The 22,277-nt window shown below is 38.9% G+C and overlaps 2 protein-coding genes across 4 annotated transcripts in view; both read right to left on the reverse strand.

Moving 5' to 3' along the window:
* pdk3 (pyruvate dehydrogenase kinase 3) overlaps window positions 1-6,315 on the reverse strand; it is an 80,996-nt gene extending 74,681 nt beyond the window's left edge. Inside the window, exon 1 of the mRNA XM_003218846.4 lies at window positions 5,757-6,315. Coding sequence (XP_003218894.1) covers window positions 5,757-5,862 — 106 coding nt within the window. The 5' untranslated portion in view covers window positions 5,863-6,315. The remainder of the gene's footprint in view (window positions 1-5,756) is intronic.
* Window positions 6,316-8,637: 2,322 nt separating this feature from the next.
* LOC100553704 (organic solute transporter subunit alpha) overlaps window positions 8,638-22,277 on the reverse strand; it is a 50,827-nt gene continuing 37,187 nt past the window's right edge. For all 3 annotated transcript variants that reach the window (XM_062975207.1, XM_062975206.1, XM_062975205.1), the window contains one exon: window positions 8,638-9,794. In XM_062975207.1, coding sequence (XP_062831277.1) covers window positions 9,679-9,794 — 116 coding nt within the window. In that variant the 3' untranslated portion in view covers window positions 8,638-9,678. The remainder of the gene's footprint in view (window positions 9,795-22,277) is intronic.

Below are 22,277 nucleotides of genomic sequence, written 5' to 3' on the forward strand. Positions count from 1 at the left end.
GCAGAAAAATATTTTTCGTAGGATGTACATTTTATTAGTTAATGTTTAACTTACATTGTTATTCTAATAGTGTTTTTCACTATTCAATTGGATTATAATTCTTTTAAAAAATAAATATGCAGCTAAATAGACCATTAATTTCCAAGATTATGTTTAATGTACCCAAGAAATTATATTTCAGTTGTGTTTACTATTTTGAACTTATTAATGACTAATTTGCATGTTAAAATCAATATTTTTTCTTTAGACTTTCAGATATTACAAACAACCTGCAATTCTTATATAGATGGTCAGTATTTTTTCAACTTCTTTTTGATATTTTATCAGAAAAAAACTTTATTAAAAATAAACAACTATTAGACACACTCACCAATTATATAAATATAATCCGTTCTGTGTATCAAAAACACGTCAGAATAAAAAGGGGTTATAAGATAGCAAGGAGGGACCATTTCCACCAATCACAGATCACAATAGTGGTGGGACTGAGAGAAGGGCTCAGGTAGAGAAGGACCCAGGTCGCCTCATGCACAGAGAGAAGATCTGCCAGATACCCTGGACCTGAAGCATATATAGGACTTTGTAAGTCATAACCAAAGATGAAAGAAATGGATTGTTAACATTCATAAACCTCACTGAAAGAACATCAAGCAAGTAGCTCCTAAATTGTAAATGAATCTATGTATTAGTAGAGAAGCTCTGCTTATTTTAAAATACTGGAGTGGATGCAGGGCAGGAGGGATCCATAAAGTATAGTTATACAGAATACCCATGAAGATCAACATCACTGAACATGTCAAGAACCAGCTAACTATTTAGTTGAACACCTTTTTATTTTCAAAATAACATTTGACATATCCTGCAGATAACTACAGTAGAGCTACTACTGACACACAGAGAACACATGTGATCCGAAAAATCCAGCTAGGAAATTTAATTCTTTAAACAAAACTCCAACATGTCCTTACCAAAAGTTATCATGCTTTGAATAAGTCTAGAATTTGTAATTTAAAAAGTAACCATTTCAAGTTCTGGAAAGGCAACATTCCATTATTGTTATTTTCATATTTCTATCACATTCTAGGAAGCAAATGAGTATAAAAGCAAATATGAGTAACTCATGCCATGACTGCTGCTTCTCAACGTGAGAAAAACATTTGATAATAATGAAACAGGTTTCTCCTGATAAGTCCCAGCAACATAACAATATGCAGTTTATAGGGCAGCAGCACTGGAGAGACTGAGATAGTATAACGATTGAAACACTTTATAGTGGGAAGAGAGCCAAGTTGCCTCTAAGCAACTGGTGTCTTGAATAACTGTGACAAACCCATATTTTTAGAAAGTAGATGTTTAATTTAGGAGCAAAATACTTTATTACATGAATCACTAGTCACAAGCACAAGACAGGTATCTCCCACTTACCATAGTCAATCTGTAGGCCACAGCTTTATTTCATCATTTTGGCTAAGCATTCCCCATATGTCTTATGGCTTTACATTCCCATTTGTCTACATAGCCAACTACACCTATAGGCCCAAGTCCAATGCCGCTTCCCCACAAGTCCACAGTCTCAATCCACTGGCTCTTGGTTTTGTTTTTTTTTTGTCTTTCTAATATTGTCTATAAATCAAACTCTTCAGCAAAAGGCCACTAAACATCTCTGTTGCTAAGCATATTTTCGTTTCCTTTTTAAAAGGATTACTATATATGCCCCAGCCTTCTTCTTAGAGATATTATTTGCTTACCCATGCATGGAAAATGAAGTTCCTATATCTCCTTAAACAGTGATTCCTATTTGGTGCTCTAGCTTTTTTTGAGAGTATTGTACAAAATGTGCACAAAGACATCACCCAAATCAGCAACTTAAAGAAGTTACAGCTACAGGTATTCTGCAGTAAATGATGAGCAGTAATAAACTTCAGTGAGGTGTAGCGATAAAACATGTGAACTTCATTAAGCAGAGTGCGGTGATTCTGGCTGGAATAAGACTAGAGAGAATGACAGAAAGCTTTTCAAAACTTAAGAGGTATGACAGGAGCTAAGTGCAAGAAAAGGAGAAACAAAAGATATTAAGGAAATACCGTAACAAATCTCAGTCATGATAAATATGCAGTAATGATAAAATATTTGGTTTCTGCACACTAAACAGCTGTATGCCAAAAAAGGGAGGGGGGGGTAAAATATGCAAGAAAAGGCCCACATATTATTGCTGGCACATCTGAAAAGTACCAGGTTGATGAAGGCACTGGTTGTTGTAGCCCAGGATAGATTATAGCCTAATACTGTTCACAGAAGGTGTGCAACCACAAAAATGTTAGATATTAAGTAGACACTTATATCCCTGTCTAGTCTAAAGGTATATCTCTAAGTTTAGAAAAGTGGAGAAATACTGCCTAACTATGAAATGCAGAAACTAGAAGGAACAGTGAAGCAAGGCTTGCTACCCCACTGGTTTCAGAGCCAGTTTTAAATTGCCTGGAAATGCCACCATGACAAATCACGAAGAGGGGAAGCATGGCAACTGAGAAACCTAAACAGGGTACAGTTAAAAGGAAGTGCAAGAGCTCCTCACTTGTTTCTTGTGCACCCATGATTTTGAGAACTAATACATCATGTCTGTCTTGGTTTAGGAAATGGACTGAAGACATGTGAATGATGCTGGTTAAGAAGGTAAAGTACAGGGGCTACAAACATCCTTAGGTAGCACTTTGGCAGCTAGAAATTCAACAGTAGCTGTTTTCCTCCACCTCATCTTCCTACTGGAAAATACCTATGATTAAACACACATTCTGTATCTGGCTTCTCCCTCTCCCCCCAAATCCTGACAATACTTCTGCTGGTCCAAATTTAGAGCTTTCCAAACATTTTATGTTGGTGACACACTTTTTAGACATGCCTTCTTTTGAGACACAGTAATTCACTTTTACTACCAAACACCAGTTAAACTAATCCCTTATAAGAGACACTGTATGGAGGCATACGTAAGTTGTAATAATGAAACATATGGGGAAAACATGTATTTCATGAAAACCTTTCTTTAGATTTTAAAAAATATATGATTTATTGCTTATGTCGCATAGACTCTGAGGTTTCTTGTTATGTTTGTGTGACACACCTACACAATGCAGCTGGCACACAGTTTGGAATAACACATAAACTCTATAATAATAATAATAATAATAATAATAATAATAATAATAATAATAATTTATTTTTAACCTGCCCTCTCTCTCCAAAGGGACTCAGGACGGCTTCCAAACATGAAACATACAATTGGCAAATATTCAATGCCATTACATCAACATTAATACAAATAGATTAAAGTAAAATAAAAGACAGTAGCTCATAATCTGGCATCATGGAACATACAATTGAGAAGCAAATTGCATAAAGTATAAAAAATATAGCTCTTCAATAAAATAGTAATGATCAGCTTCAGTCCATTTCAGAGTCAATGCTGTTACTCATCCTGCTCTCCATAGGCAAGTGAGCAACGGTGGGTTTATAGCTCTTTCTTAAAGGAAAGGAGGGTGCGGGCTGTTCTAATTTTTTTTTGAGTGAGTTCCAGGAAGGGGCAACCACGGAGAAGGCCCCCTCTCACATTCCCACCAGCCATACTTGATACAGGGGTGGAACCGAGAGGAGGGCCCCCTCTAATGATCGCAAAGTCCAAACAGGTTTATAAGCAGGGATGCGGGATCTCAAAAAGCCAGGGCCCAAACCATTTACGACTTTATAGGTAATGACCAGAACTTTGTATTTATCCTAGAAGCAAACCGGCAGCCAGTGGAGCTGCTGTAAAATGAGAGTTTTTCGCTCCCTGTACAGCGCTTCAGTTAGTAACCTTGCTTCTGATCTCTGGACCAACTGGAGCTTCCAAACTATCATCAAAGGCAGCCCCACATAGAGAGTGTTGCAGTAGCCCAAACAGAATGTGACTAAAGTGTGGACAACCATTGCCAGGTCTGGCGTCTCAAGGTATGGACGTAGCTGGCACACAAGCTTTAATTGTGCAAAGGCGCTCCTGGCCACCGCTGCGGTTCAAGTGTCAGAGCTAAGTCCAGGAGCACACCCATACTGCGTACCTGCGTCTACAGGGGGAATGTGACCCCATCCAACACAGGTTGTAATTCCACACCTTGGTCCACCTTACGACTAACCAGGAATACTTCTGTCTTGTCTGAATTTAATTTCAACTTGTTGGCCCTCATCCAGTCCATTACTGATGACAGGAACTGATTCAGGACCAGAATGGCATCCTTGGCTTTTGGTGAAAAGGAGTAATAGAGTTGGGTGTCATCCGCATAAATCTGACATCGAACTCAATAACTCTGGATGATCTCTCCCCGCTGTTTCATGTAAATATTAAACAGCATGGAGGACAGAACTGAAACCCTGTGTCAGCTGCATTGTGTATGTGTGTTGCACAATCATAACGAGAAACCTCAGAGTCTATGCGACATAAGAAATAAATAATATATTTTCAAAATTTAAAGGAAAGGTTTTCATGAAATACGTGTTATTCTCATACGTTTCATTATTACAACTCATATATGTCAGACTTGGCCACAGTGATCCACACTCTTACTACATCCCGAATAGACTACTGCAACGCGCTCTATGTGGGGTTGCCTTTAAAGACTGTTTGGAAGCTTCAAATGGTCCAACAGGCAGAAACCAGATTCCTTACTGATGTGGCGTACAGGGAGCACACAGCCCGCCTGTTATGCCAGCTTCACTGGCTGCCAGTCTGCTACCAAGCACAATTCAAAGTGCTGGCTTTAGTTTATAAAGCCCTAAACAGTTCTGGCCTGTCCGAACATATCTCCCTCTATGATCCACCTCGGAGGCTAAGATTGTCAGGGGAGGCCCTGCTCTCGGTTCCACCCCCCTCACAAGCATGACTGGTGGGGACGATAGACAAGGCCTTCTCAGTGGCGCCCCCTCATCTATGGCACTCCCTCCCCAGCGAAATCAGAGCAGCCCCCTCCCTCCTGACCTTCAGGAAAAAGTAAAAATCTGGTTACAGAACTAAGCTTTTGGCTAGCAAGTTAGTGCAATATGAGTGCATGGAACTGTGAAATGACTACTGGAACGGCCTTTGATTTGACTCTGGATGATGTGACTTTAACAATTGTTTTTAATATTGTTGCTTATTTTTCATTTAAATGTATGTTTATTTTTACTGTATGTATTATCAATTTGCTGCCTTTTTGTAAGGTCGCTCTGAGTCCTCCCTCTTGGGGTGAGAAGTGTGGGATATAAATGGAGCAAATAAATAACTACATGTCTCCCATGGTGGGAACTGAAGTCCAAAACACCTAGAGGACCAGAGTTTTCCCATGCCTGCTCTAGTTCAATGATGCACAAATTCTTGTCCTCCAAGTGTTTTGGACCTCCAACTTCCAGAAGCCTCAACTGCTTTGACGAATGATGGGGGATTCTGGGAGCTGAAGTCCAAAGTACCGGGAAGGCCAGCGTTCTCTCTCTCTTCCCCCCCCCCCCCCCCCCTTGGTAGAGACAGCCATGCCCATCCAGGACCTCCGAAGAAGCCGAGGGGAAGAAACAAGAAGCTGCTGCTTGTTTTGGCGCCGTCTCGAGCCAGCTGCTGACGACGTCACACACACAAAACACCTTGGCGCGCGAGTAGGGGAATCGCGCGCAACTCCCTCCCCCCCACACACACCCAATTCGCTTCCAAATCCTATGAGGGCTTGCTGAGGAAAGGCAAGGCAAGGCCTGGCGTCACTCACCGAAGTCGAGGAACTGTTTGATGGAGAGCGGCGAGGGGGAAAAGCGAGAGTAGTACTCGATCTGTTTGGGGATGGGGCTCTTGAGGAGCGCCCCGCATAGCCGCATGGTGTGGGGCCTTCGGAAAGGAAAGACGTGCGCGCGCAACAGCCTCTGGTCTGGGCGAACCGGCCGAGCAACAGCCTAGCAGCGGCGCGTGCGGAGGCTCACGCGCACAAGCCCCGCGGGGGGAGGGGGGAGCGAGGAGGGGAAGGCGAGGCGCGCGCAACGGTCACAACGGCCCCGGCGCCGAAGGGCAACACTGCCACCACCACCAGCTGCTGCTGCTAGGGCCTCCGCACTAAGCCCGTCTCTCCTAGCTCAAGCGGCCGGGGCGGGCAGGTGGCACTCCCCGCCCCCACTTGGGCCCGTCTCCGCCGGTTCCTCAAGAAGCGCCCGCCTTCAAGGGCGCAGGGCTCCTCCTGACTGGGCGGCTGGCCTTAGCCCGCATCCCCGAGGCCCGGCCGCCTTCTTCTCCCCTGCCCTTTCCTCAAGCGCCGCCTCGCGATTGCCATGGCATCCTCTGCGGCGCGCAGGCGCAGACGGGCCTATGCTTGGGGGCCCGGGGCCTACATATGGCTAGAGGGAAGGAAGGGCGCTGTGAGGCTCCCTGTTGCCGAAAGGATTTCTATTTACAGAAAACCTACACACACGGATAGATACCATCAACCATCACCCAAGTCAAAAAAGCACAATCAAAGCCCTGGCAGACCGTGCAAAAAGAATCTGCGAACCCCACCTCTTCCAAGGGGAACTAAACCACCTAAACTGGGCTCTACAGGCCAATGGAGACTCCACCACAGGCATCAGAAGACAAAGAACAAGTCATGAAAGTAAAGACCTTTGTCCACCCAGAGGAAAAGTGTTCTTACCATACATCAAGGGAACTGCTAACCGCATGGGGAAGCTGATGAAGAAACACAATCTACAAACTATCTACAGATGCAGTAAGAAAATCCAACAAATGCTACCTTCAGTGAAGGACAAGAGGGATTCTCTCACCTCTGCAGGAGGTACCATGCAACTGTGGACAAGTCTACATAGGGACCACCAAATGCAGCACTGTCCAGATACGAGAATCAAGGAACATGAAAGGCACTGTAGACTAACTCAATCAGAGAAGTCAGCCATAGCAGAGCACGTGATGAACCAACCTGGACACAGTATATTATTTGAGAATACTGAAATGCTGGGCCACTCTATTATGTCAGACTACACAGAGAAGCCATTGAAATTCACAAAGTGGACAATTTCAACAGAAAGGAGGAAACAATGAAAATGAACAAAATCTGGCTACCAGTATAAAATCAAAACAGTAAATAATGAACAACATTCTGAAAACAGAGGAATTACAGACATGAATCAATCTCCGAACAAAGGATTCCCCCAGGCAGGAATAAAGCTTGCAAGGCCATTAATGTTAATCAAGGTGATTAATTACAACATTCAGTTCATTCTCCTACCCTGGACCATCCACAGATATATAAACCTCCCTTGCTTAGTTTTCCAATATACCTCACAATCTCTGAGGATGCCTGCCATAGATGTGGAGAGAATGCTTCTGCACCTTGGCCATACAGCCCAGAAAATGCATAACCCAGATTTCTATTTTGTCTTCTGTCTCACTGCAGGGGAGGCACTAGCCCTTCTGTCTGCCTCTGTCTACTGTCCTGCCATGTGTTGGCAAAGGCCCTATTGGACATAACATATTGGAAATAATTGCACCCAGACTTTGGGCAGGTATTCTTTTGGAAATAAATGACCTAACCTTATTGAAAAGGAAAAAAATGATATCATATTTGTTTGGCAAATGTGAATCTCCATGAACACGTGGAGACCACCTTTTGAAAACCACTAGCGAAGAAAAGCCTTGTTAGAAGTCAACCCTTTGAATAAGTGATACTCATAAGCATTTGTGTAATGGCACACAGGGAACTCGGCTGTTAAACTGAATAACCATAATTATAATAATAGCCCCATCCTGCCCACCTTCCAGAAAGACTCGAAGACTTGGATGTTCCAGTGTGCCTTTGAATAATGGTTTAGCTACTGATTAAGTCAACCTAGCCCTAATCTGATTGTATCTCCAGCACTTTATTTTCCTGCCAGGCCCTACAGTTGCGTCTGCACAAGCCTTTGTCCCACTCTGCACATGCCCACTTTTCTCGGCTATTGTTGTTTGATGTTTGGTTCGTGTTTTGTGATGTTTTATATTTTATTGGTCTTACTGTTTTTAAATATATTTTATTTATTCTAAAATAGTTCAAACACATTTGTTATACAGCTGACACATAATATTCAATACAATATACAATACATCTCATAAACTTTTTGTATCCACTGTTGCTTTCACACTTCATCCCTCACCTCTGCTCCTCCCCCCCCCCCCCCCCACTCCCCCGAGGCATTTCTTTTATAAATTTCATTTCCTCTTGTGGAGATAATTTTCCATCCTTTTTTAAAAAATCCTCTTTTGATAAATTTTCCCCAGATATCATCAAAATCATTTTGTTTCCATATCCCTCTTTTAACTTTTTACTTACATGTCAGCTTATCATTTATTGCCAATTTCCATACTTTTTTATACCATTCTTCAATTCGTATATTTTTTTGGAAATAGAAATATATTTGGAAGTATAAATAGGGTGAATAAATAAACATAAACATGAGGAACACTATTTTACTACACCATTATATATATCAAACGACTTCAGCATCCACAGGGGGCCTGGGAGCATACTCCAGCAAATACCAAAGGGCCACTGTATACGTAATTCTGCTTACCATTTCTTTTATGCCATTGGAAATTGATGCCCTCCATGAACAAAAAAGATTACAACTAACTTGAAAAGGCCACATTTTTATTTCGAATTCACTGTGACTGGCAATGCAAAAGGATATAGAAGGAAATTGCAGAAAATATACTTTTGCTTCAAGGTTGTTAGGTCTTATGAAGTCCATCCATGGAAAGCAGATTACAAACACCTGCCTAAGGAAAGAAAGGGTGATGAAAGGACATGGCAGTTAGGTGTTTCTGGGAAGAGTTGTTCAAAAGTATTTTTTTCCAAGTGTAATTTCAACATAGATCTGATTGTCCTTAAAGTGGAAATAGCTGCCATAGAAATGCATTCCGTTGCATTTATTGGCATAGCAAACAATAGCAAAGGTGACACAACTAGAGCTGAACTATTGCATATACACATGAAATCAAGCTACACCTCCTTATTGTACAGGGTTAATGACTAAGAACCTGAAGGGGAATGGTTGAAAACTGCATCTTTGATGATGCATGTGCCCATGTGTTCCCTCTTTAAAAATGTTTAAAAAGTATCTCCTGAAAAGTAAAAAAAAACAACAACAACAACACAGTAGTGCCCTACACATATCTATGAGGCACAATGATGATTTGAGCCTATGACACCACAATGTGTTTATTTTTGTGTATTTTCAAGTCATTTCCAACTTACGACAATCCTATGGTCATTGTATTTTCTTGGCAAGATTTGTTCATGGGGTGGTTATCTTTGCCTTCCTGTGAGGCTGAGAAAATGTGACTTTGGTCACACATTCTAACTCACTGTGAGGTTTAGGATACATAAAATCTGCAAAACAAGTGGGAGTTATAATAACCCAGCTTCACAGGAAACATAGAAATCAACATACACAGGTCACATTGCATGCATTTTAAGTATATCAGTCATTAGGAATCCTACTATTTCCATTAATGTGTTTTTTAGTTCACAGCAAGTTATTTTTCCTGCTTTAAATATTACCAAACCTGTTCTCAATAAAATCAAGGAAGACAGATTTGCTGAGATGTTGATCCAAGCTGCTCCGTTGCTGGACCGAGTCACACTAATGGTGACATGATCATGATTGCTTGTGTCACTCTGACAAAGTTTTCTCCCTGCATCTTCTTTTTAGCTTGATTTCTTTTACTGAGAAGTTCAGTAGAGCTGTGGTAGTTTCATGCAACTGTCCCTGATTAAGTCCCAGTAAATCTGACAAGGGAGAAGAGAAGCTATAATTTCCACAACTGTGGATATGTGTGTGTGTTTTTTGAGCATAAATAATATTAGATTTCCTCATTTTTTTCATTATCAACAGAGACCAGAGATAGAGAGTTCTGAGGTTTTGTAGCATTTGACAGCAACACTTTGCTTTTTAAATTATTATTATATTATTTATCCCCCGCTTTGTCTCCGCAGAGTAGACTATTATAAAAATGTGTCTCTCAAAAACCATTGATACCAGGAAAGAAAAGCGGTGAAAAAGTGTACATTTCTGAAGAAAAAAAGAGCTTTCATACATACTCACCAAAAGTCGAAAGAGACTCTAAAATATTTAAGTTGTCGATATAGGGATGTATATATTCTCTCTCAACTAAATGCAAAACTCATAGGCCAGCTAAGATATAGTTTCTTAATTTTAAAAAAAACCACACACAATTATTCTCTAAAAATTCACCTCCCCTAATTGCATGCAGAAGGAGAAAGTCATACTGAACACCTCATGGTCCTTAAATGAACTTGTGACACACATCTTTATAAATCTTAATTACAATACATCTGCAAAAAAAATCCCAGACCCCTTTACAAACCTGAATATATTTTCTTTGATGTTAGGCACAAGGCTATTGGATGAACGGACTTTGAGCAATATTATGTTTTAAATTTTGTGTGCTGTTTTTATTTGATTATATTTAGGTGTTTAAATGTTTATGTTTTATTCTGTTACTGTGGTTTGTATTATCGGCATTGAATTTTGCCAGTTTTGTAAGCTGCCTTGAGTCCCCTCAGGTGAGAAAGGCGGGGTAGAAATGTTGTAAATAAATAAATATCTGCATTTTGTATTTTTACTATTACTTTTTCATTTGACTCATAGGGATGGGCACCAGACTCCATGATAAATCTATTTGCCGGCAGCCCTTTTTAATATTCTACATTCTAGAAGGGTAATCCATTTGTAACACAAAAAAGCTGAAATCCTATAAGGCTTAGTGAATACTTAAAAGATAAGGTTAACAAAAAACATTGAACCCCTGCATCCTGTGCCAGCCTCAGGCACTATTATGGAATCCAATTTTTAAAGTCTCAGGTGCAAGGGAAGGGCAATTTCTGGAGAGATTATAGGTGGAGGTGAAAGTGTTAATTGTTCCATAATTAATTTTTAAACCTCTATTTCTGCTGGAGAGAACCAGCACAGTTTAGTTGGTTGATGATGGACTATGAATCTGGAGACAAAGTGTCCAAATGCCTTTTGGAGGAATATCCTTTGGCGGCCATGGTCTGGCTTCAGCTAAATCCAGCCAAATGCAAGAACTGGAAAATTTTTCTGCCAGCTACTATCTTTGCCATATAGTGCCATGTGCTTCCTGAATACTGACTTTGGGCCAGCCTCTGTAGGATGGGATGACTAGGACCTTTTGAAATGTACTATAGTACTGTCATCATTCAGTAGTGACACAAGAATCTTATTGAGTGACATCATAAGACTGTTGTTATTGCATGAGGATTAGTGCTGTGCATAACTGATGTGGGTGCTTTATTAACAAGCTAGTTTCATTGCTGAATTTCCATGAATAATATGGACATTTTAATTGTTTTCTGAACTGGTTTCTGTCCCTGTTGTTGAATTACTAACTCTGCTGCCTAACTCAGGACTTACTCACACTGGTATCCAGTTAGATGGCATCAGTGATACCAAATAGTCCAAGCGGGGAGAGCTGCAACAGGATAAGGTCTCCCATCCACATAGACAATAGACTGTGACAAAGCAGCAAATAGATTCAAGTAATCTGACAGAATGAAACCACTTTGATAGAAAGCAAAATTCAAAAACATCCTCCCATTTTTAAAAGCACTTACTTGGAAATATCTGTGGAATTGCCATTTTCATATAACTTCTTACCAATTTTTATAACTGAGTTAAAATTTTTGCATCTGGAGATTTTCAGTATTTATTATGTCATTTTTGTTCTTTTCTAAATCTGGCATTTCATACATTTGCTAATATACGTAGGAGCCCTGGTGGCGAAGTGTGTTAAAGCACTGAGCTGCTGAACTTGCAGACCGAAAGGTCCCAGGTTCAAACCACGGCAGTGGCGTGAGCGTTCGCTGTTAGCTCCAGCTTCTGCCAACCTAGCAGTTCGAAAACATGCCAATGTGAGTAGATCAATAGGTACCGCTCTGGCGGGAAGGTAATGGAGCTCTATGCAGTCATGCCAGCCAAATGACCTTGGAGGTGTCTACGGACAACGCTGGCTCTTCGGCTTAGAAATGGAGATGAGCACCAACCCCCAGAGTCAGACATGACTAGACTTAACATCAGGGGAAACCTTTACCTTTACCTAGACACGATATTTTTTGAAAATGGTGAATCACGGATATTTAATAGTGTTCCAAACTAAATGATTCACTGCTTTCCATCTATAACCTCTTACGTAAAATATATTTTTCTCATTAGCAAGCTGGCTGCTTGGGATTTTATGCAATATACCCTGTTTCCCCTAAAATAAGACATCCCCAGAAAATAAGACCTAGTAGAGGTTTTGCTGAATTGCTAAATATAAGGCCTCCCCCGAAAGTAAGACCTAGCAAAGTTTTTGTTTGGAAGCATGCCCGCCAAACAGAACACCAGAGCATGTAGGATCGGTAAATGTACGTGTTGTACGTGGAAATATTGGTACCGTGTTTCCCCGAAAATAAGACAGTGTCTTATATTAATTTTTGCTCCCAAAGATGCTCTAGGTCTTATTTTCAGGGGATGTCCTATTTTTCCATGAAGAAGAATTCACTTTTATTGTTGAACAAAAAAAAGGACATTTATTATATACTGTACAGTAGCTATCATCACAAACCAGCATAACCAGACAAACTGTGAATCCTATCAAGAATTTCTTGTTACTACCATTATTTTCATGTACAGCAATCTATGGTATGTACATTTACCAATCCTGCATGCTCTGGTGTTTTGCTTGGCTGACATGCTTCCAAACAAAAACTTTGCTAGGTCTTACTTTCAGGGGAGGCCTTATATTTAGCAATTCAGCAAAATCTCTACTAGGTCTTATTTTCTGGGGATGTCTTATTTAAGGGGAAACAGGGTAGTAACAATACATTCTTGATAGGATTCAGTTTGTCTGGTTATGCTGGTTTGTGATGACAACTACTGTACAGTATAGAATAAATGTTCATTTTTTGTTCAACAATAAATGTGAATTCTTCTTCATGGAAAAATAAGACATCCCCTGAAAATAAGACCTAGAGCATTGTTGGGAGCAAAAATTAATATAAGACACGGTCTTATTTTTGGGGAAACACGGTATTTCAGTTAATCAATTTGAGAGGCATGTTAATGGGGTTACATGTAGGATAAAGCCCAGTACAATGAGAGGTTATTAAACATTTATTCTAACTATTGTAAATGGTGTTTTGTACTGTATAGTTATTTTATAGCTATCACATAGTTTAGAATACCCCCCAAAAAATCTCCTTGGGCATTGCCAAGTTCAGAGTCTCAAATACTGAAAATAAGACATTTATAAAGTTAATAATCCTGACCAATGACATAGGGAGGGTGCAAAGCAGAAGGGGACAGAAAAAATAAAGAAAAACAGCATTTGAGATGGTATTCTGCAGAATTACATACACGTGCATACACACTCAAAGTCTAGGAACAAGATCCCAGGCAAATTACAGTTACCCACCCCTTAGTAGCATGGTGCATCTGTCTGTATCACATTATATCTTCACAGTGTTCATTTTTCTCAACAATATTCTATGAAAAGCTGCAGGGAAAGTACAGTTCTTTTCAGCTGGATTATAGCAATAAATGATCAAAGGATATAAGAACTATAAGGGGATCACTCTCTATGTGTTTTCCAAAGAGAAGAAACAATGTCATTATTCATGCTCTCCCAAATTTAAAACACATCACTGTTTTCAATCACTTATTTTTTGCCTATGATATTTGAAAGACTGGCAGAATGCTACTGAAAGAAACATGCAGCTAAAATAATAAATGCATGGAAAGTCTGTACATTTGCTGTGGGGAATCTTAGGCCCTCCAAATACTCTTGGAACATAACTCCCATAATCCATGACAATAAACTGTATTGTTTCCAACTCCCACCTGAGACTGATAGAAGTTGCAAAAGTTGGTTCAATATAAAACAGAGTAAAATGTTATCATTGACCTGTCCTCAATACTATAATACAATATTATTTGTTAATACCTCATCATGGATCCAATGCTGTCTACCAACTTTGTAATGCCAGGAGCTTCTAATTGAAAGCTATATTTCCCTCACCACCTTTTCTCTGCTTAATCTTGAATGTAAAACTAGAATATTGTATCTGGACTAATTCAGTTTAAAATTTAAGTGTATATGCTACTAATATTTCACTCCGTCAATTTACGAAGGTGGAACTTAGAATGACAACATCACATGAGTGATTCCAATTGTTATCATATGCAGTTTAGTGTGTACATGCAGTGTGATAAAGAGCCAGTATTGTCATCACACATCCTATCTGAGAATGCTCTGAACCATGATGTGAATGAGAGCCTACTTACATAAATACTTATGTGAGTATGCCCCATCTAATTGTAGTAAGCTACAGTATACTGATCCTGTGTCCATCTATAAATTTCCCATTGTGGCATTCTGCTATTGAAGATAGCTTTAACATTCATTCAAACACAGTAAGAGCATATTTTGTCCACTTCTTGCTTTCCCATTTCAGTTTCTTAACTAAAAAGCATAATTTTGCCAAGTGATTTGCATTATTTCTATCTAAGAATTCAATTGCTAGGAAAGGAAAAAGTAATCAGGAATACAAATATTAGCATTACAGAGAAACAGCAGAGCTGTAGAGCCTATAAACAGTATAATTTAAATGCACCTCCTGCCATCTTTTCAAAGATAACACAACATGGAAGTGTTTTTTAATCACTGTGCTCCACACTTCTGACTGAAACATCCAGCTGACATGCAACTTGAAACAATTTTACCTCTAGACAATTAAAGGTGAAAAGAGATTATGTTTGTTTTGGAAATAAATCTAAATAGATAGTGATCATTCAAAAGTCACAGAAAGGATCACATTTAGTACTAGGGGGATTGAACAACTTGCTCTTAAAAGCAGAAAAGGAGACTTACTCTGTTCATTTTTCTGTGTGCTATGAGAAGGGTGATGCCTAAAGAACTTTAAGATCATCTGGGGAGGCCCTGCTCTCGATCCCACCTGCTTCACAGGCGCAGCTGGTGGGGACGAGAGACAGGGCCTTCTCGGTGGTGGCTCCTCGGCTATGGAACTCCCTCCCCAGTGACATCCGGCAGGCTCCTTCCCTTCTAGGGTTCAGAAAAAAACTAAAGACATGGCTATGTGCTCAAGCGTTCAATGAATGAACTTTCGAGCTTGGCACGGTCGGTTTTTAAGACTCTGGATTAACAAGGTCTAGTGAATGAAAGGACATTACCTCGGTGCATGGTAATGTTTTATTATTGTATATTGGTTTTTATGATGTTTTAAATGTTTTTAGTTTTTAATGCCTTTTGTATTGTATTGTTGATGTGATGGCACTGTGTTGCCAATTTGTAAGCCGCCCTGAGTCCCCCAGGGGAGAAGGGTGGGGTAGAAATACCGGAAATAAATAAATAAATAATAAAAACCTCACAGACACCAGATCTCATCTAAACTTGGTAGTTATGCATGGCCAGCTCTGGTTAGTTCTTGGATGAGAAATCATCAATAAATACCAGATGTTGTAAGCTATATTTCAGAGGAAGGAATTGACAAAACCATTTCTGGTTATTCCTTGCTTAAGAAAACCATATGAAATTTGTGGGGTCACTATAAGTCAACTTGCAACTTGAATGCTCACACACACACTTGTATGGGAAGTGTGAAAGACATATCTAAAGCTACACCATTTTTAAAGGGCTGAATATTAGATAAAATAAAATATATGACATATCTGTCATATAACCTGATTTATCACTCCTGTGCATGTCAATTCAAAATTATGTCCTATTGAATTCAGTGAGACTTACTCCCAGGTGAGTATAGATTAAAGTCTAAATGCTTCTGTAGTAAAAGCTTATTCTCTTGCAAAATGTTTAACATACATTATTATATTATATTATTATATTATTATTATATTCCATTCTTATATACCAGTATATTATATATTATGGTAAGTACATTTCTTCTAAGTGCAGTTTGTGGTCTATTATCTCAGGGTGATAGGGTGGGTTACAAATAAACTTTGATGATGATGATGATGATGATGATGATGATGATTATCCATAAGATAAATTATAAAACCCATGTCACTCCTGTTACAGTTGGCCTAGACAGTATCCAGGCATTAAATGCGCTTTACTCCAACATTTTTCCCCCCAGTCCTGTTATCAAGCCTCTCAACCCAATTTTTCACAGAAGATGGAACAAGCTTGTTTTCTGGGGCTCCAGAGGCTAAAACAAAGCAATGAATTCTAATTTCCAGGTAAAGAGATTCTACCTAAACATTAGGAAGAACACTTTTTACTATAAGAGTTGTTGGACAATGAAATAGATTGCATTGAAGAGTAGTGGACTGGACTTTCCATCTTTGGAGGTCTTTAAACATATTGGCATTTTTGAGATCTGCTATAGTTTACATGGCAGGATCTAAATTAAATGGCCCTTGAATTTCTTCTAACAATAAGGCTGGATCAACATTGCCATATAATGCAGTTTGAACTTCATTGAACTGCATTATATGAGTCTATAATGACCATATCATGCAGTTCAAACGGCATTATATGGCAGTGTAGATCCAGCCACAGATTCTAATCTTCTATTACAGTGAGCCCTTTATATCCGCAGGAGTTTGCTTCCAGCATCCCCAAGGATGCCAAAATCCATGGATGGAAAAGTACCATTATATACTCTGGCATGGTAAAATGGTGTACATAATATGAAATGGCAAAATCAGGGTTTGATTTTTTTTCTTCTTTTTCTTTTGGAATATTTTCAGCTCTGGATGGTTGAATCTGTGGATACAGAATTCATGGATCCAGAGGGCTGACTGTATTCTAAGAAAATGGATGATTTCTTGCAGGTAGACATAGTGGAGCTATGTATTGAATAGTAACATATTTAGTTAAAGAACAAAACATAATAAACATTTGGGTCTGTGATAGTGCTCCATGCCTGTTAACTTTCTTCCCTTGTTCAGAAGATTGACAGTGGAAAAACTGAATGGATACAGAGGGCCGATTGTGTTCTATGATAGTGGATGATTTCCTGCATACAGAGAACATTTATGCCACCTAGTGACCATTTAGATTGCAACAGAAACAATACATGTTACTCATATTTTAAAGAGAAGTTCCCTATTCGGGCCAGTGATATCACACAGAAATTAGGTTAAATGTTTGAAAGGATTGGAATATTATTTTCTGGGTATCTTTTAACTGATTAGAAAGTACACACGTTACACCAACTTTCATTTCTGTACTGAAAACTCTCAATGGAAATATGATGTCAGAATATCAAATACATATGTATCAGTCTGTGAGCAACACCCAGCAAGAGTCTAGCAGGTAGCCCCAATCCTTGATTTTTCCTGCTGTGTGCTTGTTTCTCAGTTGAAAAATAATGTAGCATCAGAATTTGAACTACAGTGGGCCCTTGGCATCTGCTGGGTTTGGTCCTCCGCTCCCCACCCCCATACCCAAATCTGTGGATGCTACAGTTTCATTATCTAAAATTGTGTCCCTTATATAAAATTTGATTGGATTTGGGGGGAGTGGAGAGGAGGTAATATTTTTAAACTGTAATGGCTGAATCCATGGGTACAAAATTTGTAAATACACAGGGCTGATTGCATTTTTTAAAAAGCTAACTTCAAAAGTTGGGTGAAAATGAATCGACTATCATGCTATCCATTTATATGAAAACAAATTTCATTTTGGTAAAAATGAGAAGAATCTCTTTTTTTCTCCAGCCAAAACAATGAGTATTTATGCTTTTTTAACTGGAGGTTATTAGCATGACTTAACACAATAAAATTTACTTCTGAATAAATGTGCAAAGAATCAAATGTACATTAATCTGAAGGCAAATTCCACCAAAATCAGTCAAACTGACTTCCACCTAAACGTGTTTCAAATCTGGGGTCCATTCACACTAAATAATTATAGGAGCCGTAGTGGCGCAATAGGTTAAACCCTTGTGCTAGATGAACTGCTGACCTGAAGGTTGGGTTGCTGACCTGAAGGTTGCCAGTTTGAATCTGCAAGATTGGGTGAACTCTCGTCTATCAGCTCTAGCTTTGTGGGGATATGAGAGAAGCCTCCCAATAACACACCCGGGCGTCCCCTGGGCAACATCCCTGTAGACGGCCAATTCTCTCACACCAGAAGCAACTTGCAGTATGTTCTCAAGTCGCTTCAGAAACGATAAAAAAAATTATACACTTTAACTTTTATGGTTACATCATATGGAATTTTGGGATTTGCAGTTTAGGGTGAAGATTTAAAATTCTCAATCGAAGTTCTCCAGTATCTTATGAAATTTCAAACATCAGGATTCCTTCTGATGGAACCACGGCAATTAAAATAGAGAAATACAACTACAGCTGTCTGTTATGAATGGGCCCAAAGTATTAGCCTGATGGTGCTGGACATTTCTTTGTCATGTCATGCAGTATCCAAATAGCAAAGAACTAAAGAATTAGAAACATTCAAGGGCAAGACATTGCACACTTTATTTGCAATTTGTAACACATGGCAAAATAGTGTCTGAGTACCGCACAAAATATGTGATGCATTTCTTTATTTCTTTATTATTTTTTACCCTGCTGTGAGTTTTCAACCTTCAGGATCCTCCTACTTTGTGAAGACTGACTATGAAGACTGTAATACAGATTGAACTTGCAATGGTATGAAGACCTGCTAAACAGCAAGTAAGTTAAATGATCACCTAATTAATCTACTCAGATTATGAATTATTTCATGGTAGAAACTGGATCCCCCCTTACCTTTGGAAATTAATTATTCTCTGGATGAACAAGAGTAACAATCCAACCTAGGCTATATACAGCACTGCAGGTGGCTAGTTTAAGCTAGATGCTCCATTTTAAACCAGAGGAAATATTTACTCTCTTTTAAAAAAAAGACAAAGTTGCAAACCCACACTTTAATTTATGGCTGTAAGGGACCCAGTGCATAGTAAACTGCCTGTATCCAGAGCAACCAAATCACGTATGAAAGATTTCTATTGTACATCACACACAAACAGTGTCTCCCACTGCTATTGACAACAGCAGGTAGGTTCATAGTAACAGTGTAATAGGCAAAAGATAATGGAACGGGAACGCTGTATCCAAAGACCAACAAACAATCCAGAGATAATGAGTCAGGGAAGCTACAGGTCACATGAAATTGCAAGAGAATCTCCATGGCTATATAGGCTAGTTGTGTCTTGTATAGCACTATTCCTGCTTGACCGCCTTGCACACATAAAATTGGTTGTTATGTTTCCAATTATATTGATATTCCATTTACATCCTGCATGACAAAATCAGAGACCTGGTTTTTATAGATGCTTTATCTCTTGCAGACACATATAATAAACTTTAATGTATGGTGAAAGAATAAAGGTAATTGCCACTGAGCTGTACGTTCAGAAAGATTTCCTTTATAGCAGTAAGTTATATAGTAAAGTAGCACTTCATAATTCAACCATAATGATTTGCTATATTCTTTTGCTCTAGGTTTAAACAAGAGGTTGGAAACTTTTAGCCTGCTACAACTTTATTGGCCATACTGGATAGCAGTATGAATGAAAGTGAATTAAAGTGCAAAGGTCTTCCATTCCTGGTTTAAACTGATCACAAAAATCATTGAAACCAAAGCTTGGAACCTAGATATTTGTGGAACCTTGTCTCTCCATATGTCCCTGCTTGCTCGTTTAGTTTGGCTGGGGGAATCCTCCTCAGTGTCCCACCACTGGGAGCAGTAAACCACATGTAGCTACTGGAGAGGGCTTTCTGTTTTTCTCAAAGGCCAAGCTAGTGGCAACATTGTACTATTGAGTAAAAATGGGCCATTCACCCATGAATACAGCATCTAGTCAGATCAGGATTTGCTCTGCAGTCTTTCAGTTTCCTCTGTTTTGTCTGTCTGTCTGTCTGAATTTTAAACTATTTTGAAGGATGTACATTCTTTTAAATTATTTCAGTTGATTTAGAAATTTTTAAGGTGATTTTATTGATTGTACTCCACCATCAGATCTGTTTATAAAGATTAGGTTAGAAATACATTAATATATACCTGTATAAGAAGGTGTATACCAGCACATTTTATACAGCAAAAGAAGTCATTAGCCCATTCATACAAACCGCGGGATGATGGATGGTGCTATGTATTTCAAAGCACAGGCAATCAGTATTATCTCACATATTTCACTACCAGAGATCTCTTAAGAAATACTTAGGATATTCTGATAGAGAATCAAAAAGTAAATCATAGGTTTTTGGTGTGGAAGTTGCAGGAAATAAAACTTCAAAGTCTTTCTAGAAGCATTGGCTTCACAGAAATCAATTGCTTATACTTTTTCAAATGATACATTGTCACTCACTGAACATATGAATCAGCTGTTATTGGAAGCTAAACTCATTTTCTCATGATACTGACTCATATACAAAACCAGGGGGAAAAAACCCAAAATTAAACTGTATATGTAATTTTTATTAGCATAAGATCCTAAGAAAAAGGTAGCATGCACAGTTCAATGAAGTCAATAATTGTTCCAAGCGGGAAGAGATAGATATATATTCAGTTCCTTGGTCCACTCTTCTATTCTGCCTCACAGAACAATAGCACCTAAGAAAATCGATCCCTCCCTGCCCCTTCTTTTTGCCTGTTCATCACTGCCATATACAGTTCACCTTCTGTACCAAGCATTAGTCAAATGCCGTTTTGTATACCAATAAAGTTATGTATATATGTAGGATGAATCTTGAAACAGCAAGTCTCCTGCGCTTGCTCTTTTCTGATGGATCTGGACATGCCAGGGCATTCACTTACTAGTAGTGATCATTAAATGCAACTAACTTAGGTACCCAGCAATGCCAGGGTTAGGTCTTTTTAAAGGATAGACATTAGAAGTAGTCCATGTTTGGTTTGGGATTTTATGAATAGACCCATTAGAAAATGCATAAGGATGTGGATAAACGACAACTCCCATTATCTGTCATTGTCCCCAAACCACACAAGTATTTAATGTTGGCCATGTTGGGTATGTGTGCCAAATTTGGTCCAGAGTCATCATTGATTGGGTTCACAGTGCTCTTTGATTGTAGGTGAACTACAAGTCCCAATATCATTGATCCAGATCCATTGTTGGCGGGAGTCACCAGGCTCTCTGGATGTAGAAGCCATCTTGGAAATTGCCCATAAACATGCATGCATGCATGCATGCATACATACATACATACATGCATACATACATACATACATATTTTCACTTTTATTATATGTATGTATTGATAGGTAGATATAGTTATAGATAACTATATTAAATAGTGCTGGTGTAAATGCAAGAAGGAATACAATTACTAAAACTTAGTATATTCTTCTCGTGATTTAGAAAGACACTGCATAGAATGTAACTTTAGTGATACAAGTTAGGGTTGCTAACATTTTCCCAACATATAGGTCCTTTGTCTTTACCATAATTTTTTCTGTCTATTTGGAGACATTCCCTATTAATTTGAAGGTTTATCTAGTCCAAGTCTGTATTCTTAAGAAAAGAAAGCATGAGTTTTTGCAATTGTCTACTGATATCAGATTGAGCAGTCACACCAACCACCTGCCCATAGTCCAATTAAGGTAAGATGTATTGGATTTCTAATAATAACACTTATATTATTCTATTTAAATTATCTAAATTATTACTATTTAAATTATTATTATCTAAATTATTATTCTATTTAAATTATTATCATAAGCATTGTCCTCATTGCAGCATGAGTCTGTAATTCTTCTCCATTCTTTCAAATCCTGCTTTTCCACATACTACAGACTACTAGTTCTCCAGTCCATTAGTCCAGCTATGCAGAAGACATAATTTTCTGAAAACCCCATTAAAGCAGTAATTCCCAACCTTTGGGCCTCCATGTGTTTTGGACTTCAGCTCCCAGAAATCTCAGCCAGCTTACCAGCTGTTAGGAACTGGGAGCTGAAGTCCAAAAGACCTGGAGGCCCAAAGGTTGGGAACTACTGCATTAAAGTGTTTCCCTTAGATCATAGATACTATATTGTTCCACCATCAATGATTGTGTAGACTGTTTTTACAACATCTACATTGCTGATACTGATTTCAGCTGTGATCCCATTTTTCCATCACTGTCAGGGATAGCAAAGGTACCAATGGTTTTAATTACTGTTTCTTTTTTAGGTCTTTTTGCTGCTGGCTAATCAGGTTCAT

The sequence above is a fragment of the Anolis carolinensis genome, chromosome 3 (genome assembly GCF_035594765.1).
Source record: "Anolis carolinensis isolate JA03-04 chromosome 3, rAnoCar3.1.pri, whole genome shotgun sequence".
NCBI lineage: Eukaryota > Metazoa > Chordata > Lepidosauria > Squamata > Dactyloidae > Anolis > Anolis carolinensis.